A 27,384-nucleotide genomic window follows, 5' to 3' on the forward strand; every position below is an offset into this window, starting at 1 on the left:
ACAGCTCATTTAACACTTGCATGGTACATTTTGTTTATGCAAGTTTCAGAGATTTCTACACAATTCTAAATGTTAAATAATATGAAAAATTAGCTGATGTAAATTATATGTATACTAAGACAGTAATACTAACATACATTTAATTACTATTATTGTTGTGCTAAGTACAGTATTATTATTAATAAATACATTGTTTTTCTTTTTCTTAAATATAGTCTTTCAATGCAGCCATTTGAACATCCCCTGTGTATGAAGGATGGTGTTATTTTTGACTTGATGTAAGTTTTTTTAATTTCTTTATTATCTGTATAACTTTATTTTAATTTAATTGGTTTATATGTGGAAAAAAAAATCCTGTCTATGCCTTTCCCAGATAGTAATGATCTGTATGTCAGTCCAGCACTTGCAGAACTTCTAGAATTGTTATATAAATCCACTAGTCATGAGATCAGTAATTAAAAAAATTGCCAGTCATGATTAAAAATTCACTAGCCGTACTAGTGTTCTCGTTGGATGAAAATTAAAGGAGGGTGGCCGCGTGGCACCACACCCTTAAAACCCCCCCAAAAAATGAAAAGCAAAAAAAAAAAAAGGGGGGTGGGAGTGTAGCTTGGTTATCATATTGTTGTGTGTTGGTAGACTTTGTGGAAAGACATACTCCTTATTTTGCTTACAAAAACATTTATACGAAATACAAGTAGACTCGTCTTTTAATTGAACTGAAGATGTTATCGGTCTGACATTTACGGGCAGTTCCAGTTTTGCTGAACCAATCAAAGTTTTAATATTGTGTTAATAAAGATTTCAAAATATACGAAAAACAATAAAAATGCTTGTTAAATGATCCCCTAATGTCGGATATATTTTTTGTTATTTCCATCTTCATAGAATGAATCGATCGCTGTGATAAAATATTATCGCCAGCTGATAAAAAGCTAGTTTCGTTTTTGTAAAGGCGGTGTATATATTATTTGGCACCCAAGATAAATGATTTTAATGATAAACACTACCACTTCCGTTGTTTTTATAAGGGGTGATATCCCCCATAATGAAAAGTTTACAATATTTTATAAAGAACTGCTGACAGAAATGACAGAAAGTAAAAATCATCAGTTACAAAAACCAATTATATCTGCAATTGAGGACAAAATATGAGATGATAGTTAGTGGAAACAAAAGACAGAATGACCACTCTGATCATGTGACAAATTTGGCGCCAAATAAGTGGGGGGTTTTCAATCGGAGATTGCCGAATCCGTAAAAAAATTAAATGTTTTCTGAAATTTCATTGCTCAAATAAAATAAAAAATTTATTGTGTGCATTAAACATACAAATGGATACAGGTATGGGACAAAATAGAGGCTGTTAAAAATACTGTTAAATTACGTTATGGTAACTGTCGTAAATGTTTCGACAATTGCTTTTTCATACACAACGCGGCTTGTTTCCTTTGATGTCCAGTGTGCAGACTGATCGTTGTTGTTTTTTATATGTGGAAAAAAGTGTGCATTGGGAAATAGCGGAGATAGGTGCTGGAAAATATAGTATGGTGCTGGAAAATAAAGAGGGCGCAGAAAAATAAAGGAGGGCAGAGAACGTGAAAGGAGGGTGGTAAAATGCAATAGCGGGGTGGGCCGCCCCGCTTAAATGGACCAGCGAGAATACAGCTTACTTAAAAGGCACACACCCTAGTTTTAACCTGTAAAAATGGACACTAAGTTTAGTTCATTTACAAACCTGTAACTCATAAGGATAAAGTTACAATTGAGTGAAAGAAGAGTGTGACATTAAAACAGGAAATATCCTTAAAAATAGGCTAGAACTCGAATCAATAAACCACTACTTCTCAGACGCACCTGCATTTTTAAAAATGCAAATTGTGATAATGCAAACACCAGGATTACCAGAAACACTTCAGTTCTATGGAAATGGATAATCTAAATAATAAAATATAAGTACATGTAATGTTTGATTTCAGTGATCATAAACGGCTCTAATAGTGAAACATATGCTGTAGTGTTTAAAAACTAGAGTCTGTCCCTTCAAGTAAATACCATTTTACTAATTTAGGAAGGAGATAGAGCTTAAAAATCCTTAGATTTGAGGGTGGTGGGGATAGTGCAGAATATTCGTATTTACAAAATAGACTTAAATGCAGCATTTGACAACTTTTTTCACTAGCCATCAAGCATAGTGACTAGTTATTTACTAGCCCAACATTTAATATCACTAGCCATGGGAGTGGGGCTATCATAATCTAGAAGCCCTGACTTATTTTTGTCAGAATGGTCAGAAACAAAATTCTCTGTCGCACCAACATTGGTTAATAGTAACATTAATACAGCTTGGTTGGATTTAGTTCACTTGAGGTGCTGCTTCATAGGATAGATTCTCCTTGGCAGATCCACTGTGTTTCTCCATCCCAACCTGTGCCACAGGACTGATAACAAAGGTCATGGTATGTGTTATCCTGTCTTTGGGAAAGTGCATATAAAAGATGCCTTGCTAATAATGGAACAATATAGCAGTTTTCCTCTAAAGACTACAAATGTTTTATGTGTGGTTAAACAAAGCAAACTTCACATTTTGGTTAATAATGTTGATAGTGAACACCAATACATGTAACTAGCCACCAGCAAGGCAATATTGGCAGCCTGGCCAAAATAATGGTAAAGCCATTTTGTTTTTAAAACAATATTTATTAATATTTATACATTGGCGATGAACCAACATGGACTATTATGAGGTCTCTCCATGCATTTTACAAGCAGTAATTTTACAAAACATGGCAGACAGAATAATAACAATAATAATAGTTTAGAGAGAGAGACGGGGGGGGGGGGAGAGAAAGAGGGGGGGAGAGAAAGAGGGGGGGGAGAGAAAGAGGGGGGCGAGAGAGAGAGAGTCAGAGACACACAACAGAGAGGGAGGAGAGAGAGACACAGACAGACAGACAAAGATCCAGAGAAGCGGGAAAATAAAAGAAAAGCCATTGATGTTCCACCACTGACAGCATGCTATCTGTGTTTAGAATTATGTTGGTTTAGGATCATTTTATTATTGTCAATAAAAATCTCCAGTTAAAAAAAAAAAACATTTGTGCAGATCTATGCAAAGGGAAAATTATTTTGTAAAGGTTCCCGAAAGAAAATCGGTGTGTGGTTTTCAATCATGCATGATTACTCTTTGGTTACATTCTGTGTCTAGACGACATCAATCATTCATACTGTACTTGTAAGTTACATGTTCATGTAGTTCAGTTTCACTGTATGTCAGGTCATAAACCCATATAACAAATCTATTGACATTTTGGGACCAGTTGTTCGGACGTTTTCTTGTTGATTCACTCATCTGACATTTACATGTAGCTGGTAAATGGTAGACAAAAAAAGCCACAAAAATAAATAGGATTTCATAACACTTGTAAACATATTTTTTACACCTTGTGATGGAGAATGTACATGTATGAGGGGGTGTAGGTTTGTAAACAAAATTCACGAGCCCTGCAGGGTCTAATTAATTATTTTTCATGAATCTACACTTCTCGAGTGCATTCTTCAACTTCATCCATTATTCATTCAAACAAATTATGTAATTGCTAAATTAACTTCTATTTTATCTTTTTTAATGAAAATATTGGTTAAAATGCAAAGAATATTTACAAAACTAATAACTCAAAACGATAGGATCCTTTCGGACATAATCTGACCGATTCAGTCAAGAAATCCTCAATAGTGGATGGCTGACATTAAATATGATGCACATGCTAAACGTGTAATCTCTTATTTCCGATTTAGTTTCCGACAATCTTTGCTGTGTTCCACCAGAATACATTACTATCACTAGTATCAGGTTTAAAAGGCTTAAATTACATATTTATTTGATGATGCAGATGTCTGGCCTCATGGGACAAAGCATTGTGCTTGTTTACAGTTAAAAGATTCTGTCAGTAGTGGGTTCGAATCCCTTGCCTGAATGTATAAAAAGTTCAAATTGCATTGTTTAGCAGGTGTTAATTCTTGAAAAATAATTTACACCTACATGTACATGTAAAACAATAGTGTGATGTCACAGGTATGGATAATGATTAATTAATGAGAAATATCACATTTCTAGATGTGTCATATAAATATAGCCATATTTATGGATGTATTGATCTACATTTTTTTCCTGGTTCTATTTTCATTAAGTTTTGACATTTTAGACTCACCAGACCTCACTATTTAAGGAAAACTATCTCTCTGGCTCCCTATCACTCATATAAATATAGTAATTTTTAGCTCTTCTTAGCATGTGAATTTTTAAAAAGTACAAATTATTGATGCCCAATATGGTAATATCTTAAATGGCTCCCCACAATCAGTGTTAGGAGAGAAATCAGTCATTCCTCTCATCCTTTTTCATAACAATTGTCTACTTTGTGTTTAAATTTTAAAGTTTTTGTATCTTTCATAAACACTGGGATGCATGTAGTTTTCAATCGACCTGGATGATCTCCAGAATTCAAGAGTTTAAATTGTTTCAAAGAGTCTCGTTACATCATCCGGGAAATCTAGATCCACCCTTGTACATGTTGAAATGATGGTGTTAATGTAACTCATCTTTGTGCTTATAAAGTACCTGTGTATATATCCACTGAAGGTTGAAGCATGACATCCAGGGCATTCAACTACAATGTACATGTAGCTACCTGGGCCAGAGCATATTGATTTACTAATCATGGGCTATTGGATTTCAAACATTTCATACTTCTGACATAGTTTTAGAGAGGAAACTTGCTACATTTTTCAATTACCGTGTAGTAGCAAGGGATCTTTTATATAGTATACACTTTACCGCTGACAGGACAGCACATACTACAGCCTTAGATATACCACTCCAGTAGTGGTGCACAAATGGGGATGGGAAAACCCCATATTGGAACATGGGTCCACTGATTTAAATTCAATCCTTCGACATCGTTCGACACAAGCACTTCAGGCGAGCACTCTACCGACTGAGCTAGATCCTCTCCATCCACTAATGAGGGGCGGGACGTAGCCCAGTGGTAAAGTGCTGGCTTGATGCACGGTCGGTCTAGGATTGATCCCCGTCGGTGGGTCATTGGGCTATTTCCCATTCCAGTCAGTGCTCCACAACTGGTGTAACAAAGGCCATGGTATGTCCTATCCGGTCTGTGGGATGGTATATATATAAAATATCCCTTGCTGCTAATCGAAAAGAGTAGCCCATGAAGTGACGGCAGTGGGTTTCCTCTCTCAATACCTGTGTGGTCCTTAACCATATGTCTGATGCCATATAACAGTAAATAAAATGTGTTGAGTGCATCGTTAAATAAAACATTTCCTTCCTAGCTTTCCCACAATCAGTGTTAGGAGAGTAATTAATCATTTCCCTCATCCTTTTTCATCACAAAGTCTACTCTGTGTTTACATTTTAAAGTTTTTGTATCTTTCATGATAAAGACTGGAATGCATGTAGTTTTCAATCGACCTGGATGATCTCCAGAATTTAAGAGTTTAAATTGTTTCAAAGAGTCTCGTTACATCATCTGGGAAATCTAGATCCACCCTTGTACATGTTGAAATGATGGTGTTAATGTAACTCATCTTTGTGCTTATAAAGTACTTGTGTGTATGTGTATATCCACTGAAAGTTCAAGCATGACATCCAGGGCATCAACTACAATGTTCATGTAGCTACCTGGGCCAGAGCATATTGATTTACTAATCATGGGCTATTGGATTTCAAACATTTCATACTTCTGACATACATGTATAGTCTTAGAAAGGAAACTTGCTACATTTGTTTCATTACCGGGTGGTAGCAAAGGATCTTTTATATAGTATACACTTTACCACTGACAGGACAACACATACCACAGCCTTAGATATACCACTACATTAGTGGTGCACAGATGGGGACGGGAAAACCCCATATTGGAACATGGGTCCACGGATTTAAATTCAGTCCTTTGACATCGTTCGACACAAGCACTTCAGGCGAGCACTCTACCGACTGAGCCAGATCCCCTCCATCCACTAATGAAGACTCGGAAGAGTGGACTTAGGATTTGATTTCATTCTTGATTGCCGGGCCTGTAATCTAAATGAAAATTTACACTTGACTAGCCCATTATGAGAGAATATGACCATCTTGCCTTGATTAGCTGATATCGTTTCTTTGCTTCATTTGACAAGATTCACATGTGTCAAAGAAACTTTTCATGAGTCCTACTCAGGAATGAAACAACCTGCTCCAGTGGCTACCTCTGTTAAGTAGCAACCTGTCTTGTCAGGCCACCAGATCATCTAGCTTCCAGCCGTTCTAGAACTGATCACATTTTGACAGTTTGTTTGGATAATGGGGCAGGATTTAGCTCAGTCAGTTGAGTGCTTGCCTGAGGTGCTTGCATCGCAGGATCGAACCACCTCTGTGGATCCATTCAACTAACCAGTGCACCGCAACTTGTAAAAGGCTGTGGTATATGTTTTTCTGTCTGTGGGAAAGTGCATATAAAAGATCCCTTGTTGCTAATGGAAAAATGTTGCAAGTTTCCTCTGATGACTACGAGTCAGAATTACCAAATGTTTGACATCCAATAGCTGATGATTAATTAAATAATGTGCTCTAGTGATTGTCGTGAAACAAAACAAACTTTAACTTTGTTTGGATACCCACCACCCACAAAATCAATTATTTATTTAAACCATAAATCATAATATATGTATTGACAAAATATGACAACAGATCTGCTTGGGCTTTTTTCTTCTTCTTTTTTTGTCCACAGCACTCTTTCCTTCTTTTTTTTTGAAACTTCTATCTTGTTTCTTCCCTATGTGACACCTACATTGTACTTCTATAGATTTGTTAACTTCTTTTGCAACATCCAACATCCCAGTCCTTGTCCCTCCAGTTGTGGCCATCCGTCAGTCACTAAATAATTATAAATAAATTTCAGCCAGTGTCAAAGGCCGTGCTATCCTGTCTATGGGATGGTGCATATAAAAGATCCCTTGCTGCTAATTGAAAAGAGTAGTCCATGAAGTAGAGACAGCGGGTTTCCTCTCTCAATGTCTGTGTGGTCCTTAACCATATATCCAATGGCATATAACCGTAAATAAAATGTGTTGAGTGCATCATTAAATAAAACATTTACTTCCTTCCTTCTAAATCACAAATGGTATATCAAAGGCCATGGTATGTACTACCCTGTCTGTGGGATGGTGCATATAAAAGATCCCTTGCTGCTAATCAAAAAGAGTAGCCCATGAAGTGGCGACAGCGGGTTTCCTCTCTCAATATCTGTGTGGTCCTTAACCATATGTCCAACGGCATATAACCGTAAATAAAATGTGTTGAGTGATTCGTTAAATAAAACATTGGCTTTCTTCCTTCTAAATAATAAATTTAATTATGGTTCATCAAACCCTTATATATTATTCAAGCACTTGCCTTAAGATTCCAATTTGCATACACCTTGAGGTGTCCGTTTCACACAGACTGGGAAGCATTCATAAAAATCAATGTTATTTGAGATACAGGGGTTCATTAAAACTTCATGAATCATCAACAGACCTCTTTGAGTTGACTCCAATCACATCTATAATAAATATAGCTGATAATAATTCATAACAGTTGATTACGGTGCAGCACCGGTCAGTCTGTCCAGTCTCAAACATCAACAACTGATTGGTCATTAATTTAATAATCCAGCGGTCCTGTACATCTCTTGCTTGGCTGCCTTCTGGAAATACATGTGGTTTATGTAACTCAAATATTAGTACAAGTATGTGAAAGCAGTGCACGATTTCGGGGTGAATTAGGTTCATTAATAAAATATTAAGAAGAAAATTACATTTGGGAACTGCAAAACCTGGAAACACAATACACATAACTCTTATTCCTATATTTTTCTATCAGTTTATTCACTTTCATTTTAAAAAATGCAAGACTTAAAAAAAACCCCAAACAACCAAATTAATAATTACATGTACGGTACATGCATGCACAATGTACTTCTAATTTCAATTTGTTGAGTGCCCCTTTATGTAATTTTGTTTCTTTTTTTCTTTCTTTTAATTTTATTATAGGAGACTCGGACTTGAATACTATTAAAGTTAAAAGTGTCTGACATGATTTTTGCAAGTACAAAACAAAATGACTGCAGTCAGATTGAAAAATATTCTTTTTTTTATTTCCTCAAGCAAAATCAATTTGTTTAGAATACTTTTGACATGCCATCATAGTACATAAAGTCTGTACAAGTACATTGTTTGTTATGATTAGTAATTCACTGGTTATGTAACCGAACAGTTGGTTACATGTGAAGAGTTTAGGCACAAAATGCGATATATCCATTTTTCATTTTCAGTAAAAATTACTTTTTTAATTGGCGTATATCACGTTTTGATGAAAAAACCCAGGATTTACCCAATACACTTTCATAAGGATCAATCGCGTTTTGCGGCAAATCAGCGGGCCTACGATTAGCCCTTACTGACATACAATAATGGCTTTAACTAAAAAAAGAAAGAAAATGGTTTATATAGCGTTTTGCGTCTGAACTCTTCATGTACATGTACCTTGTTAAAAGTCATGTGAACTGACTTCATGTCATAATGGATTTTCCCCACACAAAGGATGGCACATATCAAAGACTTTGATATTACCCTCTTGAAGTACTTACATTTGTATATTTTAATTTTACATGTACCCTGTAATTAAGAATACAAATAAAGATTTCAAATACTGTGTATTCTCATTTGTGTTACAACCTCTGATGAGTGATACGTTGAAGTTGCAGATAATTTAATTTTGTTTATTTTTTATTTTTTTAGGAATATTGTTCCTTTCTTAAAAAAGTATGGACTTAATCCAGCCACTGGAGAGGTAAGACCTTGGTAAATCAACTGACATTGTTGATTGTGTTTTATCAGCAAATAGATTTCTGATTTTCACATTGAAATATTATTATTATTATTATTATTATTATTATTATTATTTATTATTATTATTATTATTATTATTATTATTTATTATTATTATTTTTTTTTATTTTTTTTTTTTTTTTTTTTTATTATTATTATTTTTTTTTTTCCCCACTGCCCCCTTTCCTTTCGCTTCTTTGAATTCCATCTCATTTCTTCCCGATCTGGCAACTCCTCCTATCTTTCAACTTCTTTTGCTGTCCACCTCCAGTCCTTGTCTCTCCAACCGCGACAGGTGCTTGTCTCTTGTGGCTATCTGTGCCACACACCTGCCATTCCCCATCAGCTTTTACCTGTGGGCTTAGTCTGACCACTTCAGGGAGTGTTCAGTAGTTACTTCTGGCATTGTTAAGAGGCACTTGTAACCACCTACTATGCACCCCTACTACCATGGGTCAGATATTGAAATATTATTATTAATTTACTGAATATGTTTTACAGGGTTTCAATATTCTTATTTACAGACGATGATTATTATTAGCCATTTTAAATTGTTTCAAACTATTTATACAGTAACTTGTAGGTATGTATACTATTGGAGCATATTTTACATTGCATTACTTCCTTACAATGTACTTTTTTCTTTCCAGAAAATGAGTGCTAAGGACCTTATCAAGTTAACATTCCACAAAAACTCAGACGGTAACTAAATAGAAAACATGTTTGTTTTTTCATACATGTATAATATTGATGTTGATCATCACTTAATGTTTGCATTTACCATAGTTTGACACCCAATAGCTGATGTATTTTTCGTGCTGGAGTGTCGTTAAGCATTCATTCATTCATACATGGATACAATATGTATTATAACAAAGAAAATGTATAATGATTAAATTTGAATATAATTGCAATAATACGTTGAATGTATTTTTTATTTATCCAAGTGAGTGTATTGAAAGGTACTATATGCATAATACATACCTGCGTAGTGTTTTAAATACAGATGTGTCAGTGTGTATTTTCTTGTTTTTTAATGTACTTGTAGTCTACAGTGCTCAGTTGTTGTTTTTTCTCTATGCATATTACTTGGTTTAATTTAAATTGTGTTTTGTGATTGATGGGTTACCTCCCCCATGTAATACAATGTAGGTTCTGAAACAGCTCTTGCAGCTCAGTACAAGTTAAAAGACTTTAAAAAGACAATTTATGGATATTAAGAACCTGAATTAATTTTATATTTTAAGGGAAATACCACTGTCCAGTGACCTACAAGGTGTTCAATGAAAACTCCAACATCGTGGCAATCAGACAGTCTGGCAACGTTTACGCTCTAGAAGTAAGTTATGAAAAATTTAGTCTAGGTATTATTAAAGCTGCAGTGTCTGGAATATTTTTATTATTTAAGCATTTAGAATAGATGATCCAGTTCTGTTTGGTACATAAAAGGCCCACCACATCACTATAGTTTCGCAATGCTCGCTTATCTACATTATCTAGGTCAGCTGCAAACCCAATGGCCAGCTTGTTTTTCTTCAATTAGTGGGACACCAGTAGAACTGGGAATTTATGTGATTTGCGCAGGCGCTGAACTGCTCACATGATTTTGAACAAATTTAACTGTTTGATTAAGGGGTCGTCTCATACCTCCAAAATATATTTATATCCATAGAGGTATGGTACAATACTTTTCCAGGGGTCGGTGGGGGATTTGCCTTAAAATTTTGACAGTGACCAGCGGTTGGCATACGCGTTACATGTAAGGGGGTGTTAATAATTACGTAACGCTCTAGGGGTTTAGGAAGAGGGTGGTATGGGGCCATGTTCCCCCAGAAAATATATTTAATTTTTTTTTTTATCTTGTCAGGGAAGGGTTTCGACCCCCAATACCCTCCCCCCTGCACATGTGCCCGTTTCCTCTCTTAGATTATATGTCAAAATTACCAAACGTTTGACATCCAAAAGCAGATGATTATTAAATCAATATGCTCTAACACTGATGTCGTTAAACAAAACAAACTAACTTTACCCTTTCCAAACGAAATAATATTTATTTGAATTTGTCGATTTTACCACACGTAAAATTAAAAAGTGAAAACGGTCATTTTCTACTTTAGTATATTTTATTAAAAATATATACATGATCAATGTGTTATACGAACTAAACTTTGAAAGTTCTACTAACACTTTATAAAATATTAATTCTTAAATAGGAAGGTACGATTGTTGATAGTACATTGTTAAGATCAAAACTGGTTTTAACGAAAGAATAGTACGTATCCTCAACTGAACATTCTTTGTACAGCGCAAGAATTCTCATTTCATTTTTTGAGACAAACCCTACAATTTCAAATCCGCAAACACACCTGTTAACTGAAATTGACAACAGGCTGTCGTTTGTGGTTTGCTGAGCAATGGCCGCACAGGCGACGGATCAAGCGTATACTTTTGACATTCTTCGTTCATAGCGAACACACACAAATGTCTTAAAAGTGCAGTTGAACTTGTATTTCATATTTGTGCATGATATTATTATATGGTAACCAGACACTGTAACTTTTAAAAAAGTAAACTTCATTAGTTTAGCCCACATCACTGTCATTATTTAGTGTTATGGGAAAGTTAAAGGTATACACATCAAGTAGTCTGTTAATTAATTTTGATGGTTTGAGTTTTTAGTACAAAGTATATGTAATAGATTTACATTTACTATCTTGATTGTAATGCTTCAATTTGTTTAATGTATACATGTATATTGTATTTTTTGGACATGCATGCACCATTTGAAAAACAATTAAATTAATATATATGTATATAGTTCTTACATCATCAAACAATTGTTATTAACTGTAACCTAACCCACCATTTTAGTGTTAATGTTGTATTTACCATGATTTTAGTTAATGAACACTGACATGAAACTTATAAAACACTTTTTGAAATGAACCAAATGTGGAAATTAAAAAAAAACCCACACAAGAGAAGAGAAAGGCAACTTGCACAGAAAATAAAGAAGATTGTGAATTAGTGTTACATTTATTCTTTGAAATGCTAATTACTGCACAATTATTATTATTATTATTATTATTGATTTATTTTTTTGATTTTGTTAGGCTGTAGAAAGGTTGAATCTGAAGACCAACAACTTAAAAGATCTGATCACAGATGAACCGTTCACGAGGAAAGATGTCATCACTATTCAGGTAGCACACTGCATTATTTGTTCACTGGGTATTTGAGCTATTTAAAGAGTCCCATGACTACCAATCTTTTTTTATTGAGCCCCATGATTTCTGTGATGTTTACTTTACAAGACTGTACCACTGGATGAAATGGAGAAAACCCCCCAAAAGATTAACTTTGAGAGCTAACTCTCACTGCTAGTGGTTATTAGTGCCCTGCCGGTCCAACAGAAGGGAACATTAGATTTCATCTCTGTCCTTTGTCTGTTTGTCCGTCCGTCCATCTGTTCTACATATAGTTTTCCAGACTCTTTTCCACAATGCCTCAAGATATTGAGCTGGATTGTTTTGTATAGCTTTATCATGTTTGATTTTCATGGCAATAGAGTTATGGCTCTTTGGAAGATACAAACATTTGTTGGACCTGGTAATAGAGACATGTATTGCTTTAGCAGTACTCTCAGAATCCTGTTTACGTGATGTTTATTAAAGGTGCTATATCAAAGTTGTATAATGGTGGTTTCATAATGGTACTACATAAATTTAATCAAAAATCACTTTCAGATAAAACTGCATAATACAGATTTTGTTTTGTTGAAAAATGTAACATTGACAATTTTAATACAAAATGTTTTTAACATACTACTGTTTTGATTGTACATGTATATATATATATATATGTATGTATGTGTGTGTGTGTGTGTGTGTGTGTGTGTGTGTGTGTATGTGTACAATGTATGTGTATGTGTATGTGTGTGTATATATATATATATATATATATATATATATATATATATATATATATATATATATATATACACATACATATACATATTATAGTGCTTTGTAGCAGATATAGTTGTTTTTTTTCTTTTACAGGATCCTACAGAGCTGGAAAAGTTTAATCTTGCTAACTTCTACCATATTAAAAACAACTTGAAGGTTTTGGATGAAGGTATCTTAAAATTCACTGTTTAATACTTGAACAAAGACTAGTCTTCAGTTTTTAATGAAACTAGTGATACAAAATTTAGTTTAATGTAGTAAATAAAGAAATATATTTACATTAACTGTACATACATGTACATTTATTGTTCAAAGAAACTAATTTAAAAGTGTAATTGTTTAAGACAATTTAAAAATATGTACACCCTGTATCTTGGACACTTAAGGGATAAAATTTTAAATATTACAAAAGACTGAGCCACATTCTTGTTATAATTGATTTAACCTTAAAACAATTAGAGGATTTTCTTAGGTTGCAATAATGAACATGGCACAATGATGTAGGATATAGCCTTAATCCAATTTTTAAAATATTTTTTTAATTGCTGCTTACATGTGTATTTATATAATGACCTGTGGTTTTGCAAATTTCCATTAAAAATAGAAATATTTTTTTATTCCAAAACTTTAGCCTAACTGGATTTATTTACAAGAAACACTTTAAAAATTTGCTTGTACAAGCCTGGTATTGATACAGTCATGTACTTGTTATAAACTTGCATTACATATACTTGTAGAAAAATATGTATTATGACAGTATGTTGAGGTATGTTCAGAGGTGATCTCAGTTGCTGACTAGACTGGGTTTTGTGCCTTACATTAAATGAATGCGATAGGATAGGGTATGTTAGAATCCAGTCAAATTATTCACGAGTATGCACCTTCCTAAACATATCATTGAACTGAGTGGTGTTTGTATTGGTAGAGGAGGAAGAGGCAAAGAAGGATCCGCGATTTCACCTGAAGACGATTAACAGCGTAACAAAAGAAGCTCTCGATGAACTGGAGAGAGACTACAAACCGTCAACCATCTTGGTGAGTCAGACCATTGTTTTTATTAGGGGGGTCACTTTTATATGCCAGTTTCTGGATCATATCTTTCTTATCAATTCATAGAGGATCATCAAACCTTGCATGCAAGTACAGCTTGGGATGGCGGTTTGTTGCATACCATAACTAGGTCACTGTGAACTACTTCTGACAGGCATATTATGTACCTCACTACCACTGGTTATTAATCCATTGCCGGTCCAACTGTCCTTCTGTCTGTCTGTCCTTGCCAGTCCAACTGTCTGTCTGTCTGTTCTACATATAGTTTTGCAGACTTTTTTCCAAAATGCCTCAAGATATTGAGCTGAAATTTTGTGTATAGCTTTATCATGTTCAACTTTTTAAAATAAGTTTGATAAAGTGGATTTGGTTTGATCTAAAAATCCTAAAAAAATTACTTATTTAACAATGGCATAGGATTTTTTTTGAATGATGCATTTCAGGTTTTAGTTTTGAACTGTAATCAGATATTTGTGTTAAGAACCAGTAACTTTGGTGTAATAGTAAACCGATAATATGCTTAATCAATAGCCTCATGTTGTGGAGGTGGGGTTTAGCTCAGTACAAGAGCACAAGCTTGAGGTGTGATTAGTCGTAGGATCTATCAACTTTGGGTGGACCCAGTGTCTTTTCCCCTGTTAAAACCAGTGGTTCATGCTATGATAAATAGAGGTTTTATCACAAGTTGTTGTTTTTAATGGAAAATATAAACCCCGAGGCTCTGCCAAGACAAATAATGATTAACTAGATGAGGTTGATATTTTACGTAATATTTCTGAAATAACATCTTAATTTGATATTTTGTAAATCACAAGGTCTTCTTCATCATATTAGACGTCATCTTGATTGGTACAAATAGTTTGATGTCACACACCTTAACTAAATCTTATTAAAACGGTGTCCTCAGGTATATATATATATATATATATGTAGGTCTTGTTGACTGGTAAACAAATGATCCATTGACAGCAACATTTTTAAAAACTAGTTTAATACATCAAAATATAAAATGGGTTTATGACATGGATATTATAGGTAGGTTATGGGATAATATATACTATCTTGTTAGTCAGTACATGCTATCACTCTAATCCAGTGACATGGATATTATAGGTAGGTTATGGGATAATATATACTATCTTGTTAGTCAGTACATGCTATCACTCTAATCCAGTGGCTAGCGTGCTAGTAAATAAAAAATTCTTTCCTTTTCTCTATTCTTATTTAAGTTTCTAAAATATATCTTTTAAAAAATTTACAGGACCCACAAGAGACTGAAAAGAGGAAGCTTGACAAATTCAATGCAGTAAGTTTTTTTTTCATTAGCAGCGACATAATAGTATATTATATTCATATTTTTCATAGCTTAGCAGTCGTCTGGTTAATGGCATTTTTGATAGTTTGGGTTATCGTAAATGTTAGATTATACATGGCATCTAATATGTAATTGATGTCAGGTTTTATTGAAGCATTGTGCAGTGGATGGCCCTGAAGTGATCCATATTTATTTATTTCTAAGTGCTTACAGTGCACTGTTATGAGAAGTTTGCAAAAAATATTTCTTACAGTTTCTTCTTGTTTGAAATTGCTATGTAATATGTTCACTTGTGTTGTAATCTAACATTTATCTATTGTGATCTACGTTTTACCTGTTGTGATCTAGTTTTTACCTGTTGTAATCTATGATTTATCTATTGTCGTTTTGTTTTTACCTGTTGTCATCTAGTTTTCATCTGTTGTCTAGTGTTTACCTGTTGTCATCTAGTGTTTACCAGTTGACATCTAGTGTTTACATTTAGTGTTTACCTGTTGTCATCTAGTGTTTACTTGTTGTCATCTAGTGTTTACCTGTTGTCACCTGTTGTGTTTTAGGCTACATATTCCACGGGTATGGTGGCAGCCTCCTTCACCTCAACAGCCATGGATCGACAGACACAGCAAGTAGCTGGTGAGCAGTCCACAATTCTCCTTTATTGCCTTTTTAAAAAGAAATTTTTGTAATTTTTTAATTTCAATAAAGTCAAAAGATTTATTTAGATTATAGCATTCCAATATATGGGGCGAAACATAGCTTGGACCTACATTCAGCCATTCACTATATGTTAGCAAACTGGTCTTTCAGTTTAATGCTTAGTGTAAAAACCAGTATTGATAGCATTAGCAAGAAACAGCTGTCTGAATTGGAGCCAAATATGGAGCACTCGTCTGAGGTGCGATGGGTTGCAGGATCAATTGTCCTTGATGGATCCGGTGTTTTTTCACATAGCATCCACCACAACTGGTACATCAATGGCCGTGGTAAGTATGGGAAAATGCCTACATGTATAAAGACCCTTTGTTCAGTAGGAATAACTTGTTTGGCAGAAGAAACTTTTCTCTCTTACTCTAAACCAAGTGTCAAAATAGCACCAAATAACCTTAATTGGCAATATGCTGAAGTGTCGTTAACAAATATTCCATTCCTTTGCGAGACAGTCTTGACAAAAAAAAGGAAAAATGGTCGGGTACTTTTGTCAATAACACAAGACTCCTTTTATTTTTTTAAGAGACTGACTGAAAGCTCTGTGTGTTAGTAAAATTAATTACAAGTGCTGTTCTTTTTAAAAATATATATTCTGTAGTATGTTATTTTGACACTGCTGTAGTTTGCAGACAAATGACTAAATACACAATATATATTGTTGTTTGTAGCTCTGATTGATGAGGATTTGCTGCGGTACGAACGCGTGAAGAAGAAAGGCTATGTGAGGATGATGACCAGTAAAGGCCCTCTCAACCTGGAATTGCATTGTGATATGGTCAGTGCTTTGAGTACACTTCATAATGATTTACAGTGGGGATTTAGCTCAGTCGGTGGAGTGCTTGCTTGAGGTGCTTGCGTCGCAGGATCGAACCACCGCTGTGGATCCGTTCAACTAATTATTATTATTTTTCATTCCAACTAGTGCACAAAAACTGGACAAAGTCCGTGATATGTACTTTCCTGTCTGTGGGAAAGTGCATATAAAACATCCTTTGCTGCATTAGGAAAAATGTAGCGGGTTTCCTCTGTTGACTACGAGTCCAAATTACCAAATGTTTGACATCTAGTAGTCGGATGATTAATTAATCAATGTGCTCTAGTGGTATCATTAAACAAAACAAAGTTTTAACTTTTTATAATGCTTTAATTTCTTTTGTTTATAATTTAATATTTTTATGCTCATATTTATTTAAACCCGTAGATCCATTTATTAAAAACCTTAAAGAGTATGTGTAGACTGATAAGTCCATTTCATGAAAAACATTACCTTATAGTTAGTGTGAAAAGTAAGCCTGAAACTAACTACTGTTTTCATTCATTGTGCACAGAAAACGGTTTACTGTTTTAACAGATGTAATTATTGTTCGGTAAAATTTCAGATTCCAAAGGCATGTGAAAACTTCATGAAGCTGTGTTCCAAGGGCTACTACAATGGAACAATCTTTCATCGGTCAATCAGGAATTTTATTGTGAGTATTATTTCATTTCCTCATGTACTGACTGTATTATATCACTGTAACATCACTATCCTACGACATAAGAAAGAAGCTGTGTTCCAAAGGCTACTACAATGGAACAATCTTTCACTGGTCAATCAAGAATTTTATTTTGAGTATTATTTCATTTCCTCATGTGCTGATTCTGTTACATCACTGTAACATCACTATCCTACGACATAAGAAAGTAACAATCTCAAAGTTAGAGAATCCGTAGTGTTTTTTAAAACCTTTTTGGTTTTCTTAAATGAAATATTTTGCATAGAGCATACATGTATGTATAAAATGTTTTTAAATTAGGTTTACTATAGTATGTTAATTGTACTGTAGACCCTCAATACACTGTTTTTAGTTATTCTAAATGTCATTCTGTTTTATATAAGAAGTTCTGTGTTATATAAGAATTGTTTGTCAATTTTGGTGAATTTATTGATCTATAACAATTAACAGTCACAAATTGTATAAAATCGCGTAGCGTTGCAATTTTATACTAAATTTGTGACTGTTTTACATCGATAAATTTACAAAATATGACAAACAATTTTTATAATTACAAACAACACAACTTATTTGGTTAAATATACACAAATACCAGGGATTTAATTCACAAAGCTCTCTTAGGCTCTGCTAGACAACAAAGTGTCTTCTTTGCAAGTCTTTTAGCATTGCACTGTGAGATCGCAAAGGTGCGAGAATTTAGTGAGTTAGGCTCTAGTTTTTAAGTGACATACACATGTATCCAATCAAAATAGAGTAAATGGTATATTGGCGAGATTTTTGTAATTATGATATGATATATGTATATGTATGTTTTCTTTCAAGCTATTCCTGAACACATATTAATTTGTTTGTTTATTTACAGATACAAGGTGGTGACCCAACAGCGACTGGAAAAGGTAAAGATTAATATTCAGTATTACTAAAGTTAACGACTTTCTAACATTTGGCATCTTTGTATATCATCATGATAAAAAGTAAAATATTTGAATCAAACACTGAAAATAAACATTGCATTATTTTCAAGAAAACTTCTGGAAACAAATTAAAAAAAGGATACATGTATGTAATCAAATGTTTTTATATAAATTACGAATATATGAACATGAATGATTAAACTGAGGGTTTTTTAGATTGTAAAGATCATCGTTTTATTAGATTAGGCCAAGTAAAATTTCTCTAAACATTTGGTTTAAAAATGTTACATTGGGCACTCTCACATATTCAGGGGCGGGACGTAGCCCAGTGGTAAAGCGCTCGCTCGATGCGCGGTCGGTCTGGGATCGATCCCCGTCGGTGGGCCCATTGGGCTATTTCTTGTTCCAGCCAGTGCACCACGACTGGTATGTTAAAGGCCGTGGTATGTACTACCGTGTCTGTGGGATGGTGCATATAAAAGATCCCATGCTGCTAATCAAAAAGAGTAGCCCATGAAGTGACGACAGCGGGTTTCCTCTCTCAATATCTGTGTGGTCCTTAACCATATGTTTGATGCCATATAACCATAAATAAAATGTGTTGAGCGCGTCATTAAATAAAATATTTCTTTCTTTCTTTTTTCTCATATATTCAGTGGTCTGAAATTATTGTATATGAAAACACTGAAAGATGATGATTATCTGTCTGTGGGATGGTGCATATGAAATATCCCTTTCTATTAATGGAAAAATTAACCAAATTTCCTCTCTAAGACTATATTTCAGAATTACCAAATGTTTGTCCTCCAATAGCCAATGATTTTGAAATCAATGTGCTCTAGTGTTGTTGTTAAACAAAGCAATGTTTAACTTGTTTGGTATATGTGTTTCCCCACTGACAAGATTGTTTTGTTTTTGCTTGTTCCTAGGTGGTGACTCTGCTTTTGGTGGGCCGTTCAAGGATCACTTCAAACCGAACCTCACTCACACCGGCCGTGGTGTCCTCAGCATGGCAAACAGCGGCCCCGACACCAACAAGTCACAATTGTATGTTCACAGTGGTACTTAAATAATTGCATCATGTTTAGTCCCCTTCCAGTCGAACAGGAGGGGACTATAGGTTTCATATCTGTCCTTCTGTTTGTCTGTCCGTCCATCTGTCCATACAGCTTTCCGGGTGTTTTTTTGTGTATAGCTTTAACATGTTCTGTTACAAATCAAGTTTGACTTTTATGGCAATTTATCCATTTGTTACAGAACTTGAACTTAGGATATATATAAAAAAAAAAAATCCTGACATTTTGTTTCAATGCTTCAAGATATTGAAATGAAATTTTGTATATAGATTTATCACTTTCATGACGATAAACACATTTTTCACAAAGTTATGGCCCTTGAACTTAGGAGATATGGATATTTGTAGTGCCCGAAAGAGGACATTTATTGCTTTAGCTGTCCTCTCAGATTTCTTGTTGATATAGGTATTACTTTTCCAATGGCAATGACAGCGGCAATGACACTTCAACTTTTGCATTAAGAGTTTCGTGTTTAGATCAGTTTCTCACAAACTTTTAAGTCCTAATTCAATGAAACTTGGTTTATAGTTAAACCTATGGATGTTTTTTTCCCTGGTATAATAACTTGTGTTTTCATAACCAACTCAGCATAATATTAAATTGATATTTTACATATTAAAAAAACACGAGTGGCGAATTCTATTTATCCTATAACACTTTTAAAATAACATTCAGTTTTTAGTAAATCACAGTACTAAAGTCACCGCCATCGGTAATATGATGTCATCACGATTAGCACAAATTAGTTTGACATCACACATTTTAACTAACTCTCTGAAAATGTTACACTCAGGTATACAGGTCTTGTTGGCTTGTAAACAAATGACCCATCCACAGCAACACATTACCATTATTAACCGGGTTAATACACTAAGTTATCACATGGATATCATGGGTAAGTTATACAATGTAGGATAAATATTCATATATACTTGAACTTTGTAACTTTTTTTCCTTTTCATAATAAGGTTAATCTGACCTCTAAACCTTTCATGATTTCACCCTTTTATAATGGACTGGTCCGACTGTTCCAACAGCCAATCTTAGAGGTTGAGCAGTCATATAGATTAGATTAGATATGTTTTAAACGTGCTCACATACCTCTATGGTTTCGAGCACGCCTATCCCCAGTCCGGCCTCCGATATAATCGGTGGTCTGACTCGGGGCAGGAAAAACCTAACTATAATAAAATTTTGAAATTTTAAACTGGAGGTCAAAAAGAGTAAATATATTATGTCGACATTAATAATTTTGAATGCGTTCCCAAAAGAAATACAGAAATCCCTACTCTACACCTATATAATTATTTAAAATTAATGCAAATTTAGATGGGGAAGTCTAAAAATAAAAATACAAAAATTATAATTTATTTAAAAAAAAAAAAAATAATTAGTCCCCAGAGGCAAGGGAAAGGGTAGGGGGATAAGCCGGGCCCACAGAAAAGTTATATTAAATTTAATATTTATTTAAAAAGATTACCAGTCGTATTTCGGGCCTTGGTGTGACTAGGAGGAAGGGGAGGGGGCGAGAAGGGGGGCCGGAACTTTCACAGAAACCTACAACCAAACCGCCTATGCCCTATGGCCCCATAAAACAACCACCGGCACCACAACCACACACCCCACCCCACCGTGTCCAACCGCAGCTCGATCCAGTCATGACAATCATTTGTAGAAGGTCACTAGTAGAGTGACCTAAAGCTTTAGTAGAAGGTCACTAGGAGAGTGTCCCAACCCAGTTACCTACCCTGTTGAATTATATAATTGTTTAATTAAAAATCTAAAACATAGTTAAAATAATGATAAAAAATATAAGACAGATTAAATGAGCGAGTATGCCAGTAACCTATATTTTATTTTATTTTATTTTATTTTTAAAATAGATATTAAACAAATTAAAAAAGACGAACTATATACATGTATAATGTGCAGTTTCCGGAACTGGGAGGGGATTACTGCCAGATAAGCCTCCCCCCCCATAATCCGAGCAACAATCACACATTCAATCATACAACATATATACATTACACAACAAAACAAGACAACAAAAATTAAAAGTAATCAGCTAAAGATAAAACCCCTCCCGCCGCCCCCCCCCCCCCCCCCCCGACAAAACGGGGGGCAAGGCGGAGAAACCCCAACCAATCTAATACATTACACAACAAAACAAAACAAGAATTAAAAGTAATTGGCTAAAAATAAAACCACGCCGGCCCCCCAAATAAAACGGAGAAACCCCAACCAATTTAAATATAATTTATATAAAAAAAAAAAAAAAAAAAAAAAAAAATATATATATATATATATATACACACATATATTTACTGCATAAGTATAACCCTAGAATTGTACAACAACAAGGTGAGAATTACCCCTAGCTTAATATTATAATGAGAAAATAAGGTTAATTAATAATTAAAAAAATAATTAAATTAAATAAATTATTACATTCCGGGGAGAGCGACTGGGGGGTAAGAAAGGAAAAATAAATATTAATTTTAATTTTATTTTAATAGTTTTAATTCATCCAGGTACCGGACTAAGCGAGATAGCACTCCCAAAACGCATACCCTAATGGACATTACGTGCATATAATAAGGGGGAGTCCCAGTCGGGGCCGGAAAAGCAACAACCAAGTATTGAGCAGGCAGGTTATATTGAGTACATTAAGTAATTGTATTCATTATGTGTTGTTCTGGGTGGGATGTAGCCCAGTGGTAAAGCATTCTCTTGATGTGCGGTCAGTCTTAAGATCGATCCCCGTCGGTGGATCCATTGGGCTATTTCTCCAACCAGCCAGTGCTCCACAACTAGTGTAACAAAGGCCGTGGTATGTACTATCCCATCTGTGGGATGGTGCATATAAAAGATCCCTTGCTGCTAATCGAAAAGAGTAGCCCATAAAGTGGCGAAAGCGGGTTTCCTCTCAATATCTGTGTGGTCCTTAACCATATGTCTGACGCCATATAACCGTAAATAAAAAGTGTTGAGTGCATCGTTAAATAAATCATTTCCTTCCTTCTTCATTATGTGTTGTTAAACATTCATTCATTCATTCATTCATTCATTCATTGTATTCATTATTCTAAGTCTGCTTCCTACTACTACAAATTCCACTGGTAAATCAGCCAGATACCGGAAGAAGGGACATTTTAAAAATCCCTTAATGCTAAACTTTACTTAACAATGATAATTTACGGTAATAAAAATAAATAAATCCAAAACCACTGAAAGGAAAGGAAGTTTAAACCATGGCTATTTGGTATGTAACATCTGGCTATTTTTATAGTATAATGTTGGAAACCTGTTGCTGGTCCATGGGCTGTTCCTGAATAACAGGACAAAATCTTTACTATGCACTTACCTACAGACAGGAATGTACATTATGACATTCCACAGCCATATAGCTAACAGATGTGGGATACTGAGGGAGATCAATCTTAAGGTGAATTCTCTACCACTGAACTACATTTCCATGCCTCTCCCCCAAAACCCCAACAAGACAACAAAAAAACCCCAACCCAACAACAATGAAATAAAGACATTTAATTTTGGTACTGTTTCTTTATGCAGTTTAAACCGGCCTCGGTGGCGTCGTGGTTATGCCATCGATCTACATGCTGGTAGGTACTGGGTTCGGATCACAGTCGAGGCATGGGATTTTTAATCCAGATATCGACTCCAAACCCTGAGTGAGTGGTCCGCAAGGCTCAATGGGTAGGTGTAAACCACTTGCACCGACCAGTGATCTATAACTGGTTCAACAAAGGCCATGGTTTGTGCTATCCTGCCTGTGGGAAGCGCAAATAAAAGATCCCTTGCTGCCTGTCGTAAAAGAGTAGCCTATGTGGCGACAGCGGATTTCCTCTAAAACAGTGTCAGAATGACCATATTATGTTTGGCGTTCAATAACTGATGATAAGATAAAAAATCAATGTGCTCTAGTGGTGTTGTTAAATAAAACAAACTTTACTTTTTTACTTTATGCAGTTTCTTCACGTACCGGTCAGCCAGACATCTTGATGGCAAGCACACAGTTTTCGGCAGGTTAGTACGGTCTTGTGAGGTCTTATTTTGTAAATGAAAACCTCAAATTCTCGATATCACTGGTTATTATCTGTTCAAGGAGATACTTTATGCAAACTACAAATAATAGAATACTTAAGTGTATTACACCAAACTCAATGTACATGTACATGACTGTGTGTCTATGTATTGTGTTTTTTTTCCCAGAGTTGTTGGCGGTATGGAGACGATTGACAAAATGGAAAAAGTTGAGGTGGACAAGAAAGATCGTCCAAAAGAAGAAATAAGAATTGAGGAATGCATTGTCTTTGTGAACCCGTTCGATGAAGCTGATGAGATGGTATGGGGAAAGTTTGTTTTATATTTTCTGGGTGTCATTTTGAAAAGTGACATATAGTTGCAAACAAATCACTACGTATTTTTACATAGTTCACAACTAATTTTGGGGTAGAATGATGGAAGGAAGGAAGGAAATGTTTTATTTAACGACGCACTCAACACAATTTATTTATTTATGGCGTTGGGCATATGGTTAAGGACCACACAGATATTGAGAGGAACCTGCTGTCGGCACTTCATGAGCTACTCTTTTTATTAGCAGCAAGGGATTTTTTATATGCACCATCCCACAGACAGGATAGCACATACCACGGCCTTTGATATACCAGTCGTGGTGCACTGGCTGGAGCGAGAAATAGCGCAGTGGGTCCACCGACGGAGATCGCTCCCAAGAATGATGGAAAAACATGGTGAAAAGGTTTCAGGTCATCTCGTTTTGCCCGAATATCACGGTTGTTTTTACTCGAATTTGAAGATTTGCTCCAGTATAGGGGGTGGTGGAGGTGGGCAATTACCCTGTCTTGTTTGCTTATGTCACAAACAGTGAAAATAACACTTATCTACTGTGGCAATAACCTTAAGTTACAATATTTTGACAATTGACGTCACAAACAATGAACATACATGTAACTGTGCCAATAACCTTTTTGGTGTTATTTTTCAACATTTCAGTGATATTTTCTGATATTCTGCTGAATGGTATATAAAAAATTATATGCTTATCATACACATGTAGTTATTGTCGTAATATAGTTTCAGGTTGCAGCATTATATACAAGTCCTGTTTTGACAATTTGTAGCTTATAAATATTTATATCCATGTCTGGTTTCTTGTAGAATAATTATTGCTAATAAAAAATATTAAATGGTATGAGACACACACCCCAACCTTCCCTCACATACACACACACACATATTTTCTTGCGGTAGACTAAATGTAAAGTGTCGCACTTTATTGGATGTGTTAATATGCAGCTTGTATCAACTTGAATATGGTCTTGAGATAACAGATTTTAATGTAGCACAACACAGTCAACTTCACCTCTTGAAGAGATATCGAACTATAATCTGTCCCACAGGGAATGCCTTTTTTCATGCTATGGAATTTATTACAAGTTATTTATTTCTGAGCAGATTGTTTTCTAAATTGCACACAAAAATAGTATATTTGTGTTATTTCCAAAACTTTACTTTTCTTTTTAGGTCAAACCAAACTGAAATTATTTTTAAAAACAACATTTTTGTAGATTTCATGTTTAATTACAACTGCATCTAAGGAACAGATTACCAACAATTCATCTATTGTCAGCCTTCACACACATTTAATTTTGCAGATCAGGGGAGAAAACTCCCATCTTAGCTGCTCTTTTCCCAGCAACCAAACAAAAGGAAGAGAAAATAATAGTTTTTTTTTTTTTTTTTAAAAGTTGCAACAAGAGCGTGATGATGAAGTGGAGAGAGAAAAGAATGCCAAGGAAGCCGAGTTGAAGAAGAAAATGAGGAAGAAGATGGACGAGGAAGGACAAAAAGTGTTCAAAACCGGAGTCGGCAAATACATCAACATCCCTCACATGTTAGTCAAATTTCATTTTTTGTCTAGAAAGCTAAATGTTTTATTTCAGGATGATATAAATGACACATTGGTGGGTCTTTGAAACGAATATTTGACCTGAATATAGTTGTTTTCATTCTACTTCCCTTTTTCACTGGGAGTTTCTTGTCCCAATCAGTGCCTTCATGACTGAAATATCAAAGGTTATGATATGTGCTTTCCTGTCTGTGGGATAGTGCATATAAAAGATCCCTTGCTGCTAGTGAAGTAGATTTCCTCAAGACTGTCTCGAATTAAAATATTTGACATCCAATAGCTCAAAATTAATTAATCAATGTACATGCACTCTACAGGTGTCGTCAAACAAATCAAATCTTTTCTTAATTTTATTTTAATTTGCAAATAATCTTGATAAACACTACACCATTGTTATCTCTATACAGAAAAGGTACCCTTTTCTTTCATTGATTTCAAGACATTTCATTACATACATATACATGGACCTACCTGGAAATACTCACTAGCTTCTGATATTTAAAACAATTGCCTGCTTAATATGCCGAGAGGTTCATCTGCATACAGTGGAAAATATGAAAACAAATTTGATAGACAGATATTTATTTGAATGGGAACTGGCTCAAGATTTACATGGTCATCCTACACTGATATTCAGCTTGCTATTTCAACATATTTGGCTAAAATGCATTTTATACATCTTTTTCACTGTTTGTAATATTTAAACAAATATTCCTTTCCTTTCTAAATTGCTGATTTTGACTGATGTTTTGCAGAAAACGACAGAGCGAAGAAGTAACTCCAAGTCCTTCAGAAAGTGCCAAGAAGAAAACAAAAACAAAAACATCTTATGGATTTGGGGACTTCAGTGCCTGGTGACGTGCGATATCCATAACAGTATTTCTTACAGACTGGTTCTGTAAACAAGCACACCTCAATTACTTGATGTATATCTCTGTTAACAGCTTGCAGAATCTCATGTTATACACAGTGGAATGGTACATTTGGAAGTTAAACTTGAAGAATGCAACCAATATTCCTCACAATGGTTGCTGCTCTCTGACATTTAAGAAGCATGTTGACATTGTTATTGTAGTGAATATGATACAGTGCTCAAGATGGTTGTACACAGAAGTTCAACTTATATGTATATCGAACATGGTTGACTTAGTATATCAAGCATGTTTCATGACAGAGAATCTTTGCAGCCATGAAAAGGGTGCACATCAAGAGAGTCATTAATGGGGATTCGGGGTGTGTGAACACATCCCTGTATGTGTTTGTGTGGAGAGGGCCATGCAGTCAAATATAACATGGATATTGGTTGCTGTGAATGGGCATCATGGATGAAATCATTATACCATAAAGTGGATCCGGTGGAGGGTAACATCAAATACAGTGTATATCTTTTAATATATTGAGAGATCCCCTTTACATATAGCCCATGTAATGCCTGTTCAAGGGTGGATAATTAAAGTTACAGTCTCTGGTTACCATATTATAACATCATGTACAGATATGAAACACAAGCTCAAATGCACTTTTTAAAAACTTGTGTGTGTTCGCTATGAACAGATATCGTCAAAAGTATAAGCTCGATTCGTCGCCTGTGCTGCCATAGCTCGGCAAAGCACAAACAACAGCCTGTTGTCAGTTTCAATTAACATGTGCGTTTTGCCAATTTCAAATTGTAGGGTTTGTCTCAAAAAATTAAAAGAGAAATCTTGCGCTGTACGAAGAACGTTCGGTTGAGGATACGGTACTTGAGTCTTTCGTTAAAACCGGTTTGATCTTGACAACATATTATCGACAATCGTACCTTCCTATTTCAGAATTAATCTTTTATACAGTGTTAGTAGAACTTTCAAAGTTTAGTTTGTATACTAGTAACATATTAATCATGTATATATTTTTTAAATAAAATATACTAAAGTAGACAATGAATGTTTTCACTTCTTAATTTTACATGTTAAAATTTACAAATTCAAATACAT

The 27,384-nt window shown here is 34.7% G+C and overlaps 1 protein-coding gene across 1 annotated transcript in view; it reads left to right on the forward strand.

The window, feature by feature from the left end:
• LOC121368027 (RING-type E3 ubiquitin-protein ligase PPIL2-like) overlaps positions 1-27,195 on the forward strand; it is a 29,147-nt gene extending 1,952 nt beyond the window's left edge. The window contains exons 3-19 of the mRNA XM_041492538.1: positions 216-278; positions 8,842-8,893; positions 9,582-9,633; positions 10,179-10,270; positions 12,045-12,134; positions 12,993-13,068; positions 13,825-13,934; positions 15,211-15,255; positions 15,822-15,897; positions 16,641-16,747; positions 17,352-17,441; positions 18,331-18,364; positions 19,312-19,429; positions 23,449-23,505; positions 23,692-23,824; positions 25,251-25,396; positions 26,167-27,195. Coding sequence (XP_041348472.1) covers positions 216-278; positions 8,842-8,893; positions 9,582-9,633; positions 10,179-10,270; positions 12,045-12,134; positions 12,993-13,068; positions 13,825-13,934; positions 15,211-15,255; positions 15,822-15,897; positions 16,641-16,747; positions 17,352-17,441; positions 18,331-18,364; positions 19,312-19,429; positions 23,449-23,505; positions 23,692-23,824; positions 25,251-25,396; positions 26,167-26,269 — 1,444 coding nt within the window. The 3' untranslated portion in view covers positions 26,270-27,195. The remainder of the gene's footprint in view (positions 1-215; positions 279-8,841; positions 8,894-9,581; positions 9,634-10,178; positions 10,271-12,044; positions 12,135-12,992; positions 13,069-13,824; positions 13,935-15,210; positions 15,256-15,821; positions 15,898-16,640; positions 16,748-17,351; positions 17,442-18,330; positions 18,365-19,311; positions 19,430-23,448; positions 23,506-23,691; positions 23,825-25,250; positions 25,397-26,166) is intronic.
• Positions 27,196-27,384: the final 189 nt, after the last annotated feature.

Source organism: Gigantopelta aegis, chromosome 3, assembly GCF_016097555.1.
Source record: "Gigantopelta aegis isolate Gae_Host chromosome 3, Gae_host_genome, whole genome shotgun sequence".
Lineage (NCBI taxonomy): Eukaryota > Metazoa > Mollusca > Gastropoda > Neomphalida > Peltospiridae > Gigantopelta > Gigantopelta aegis.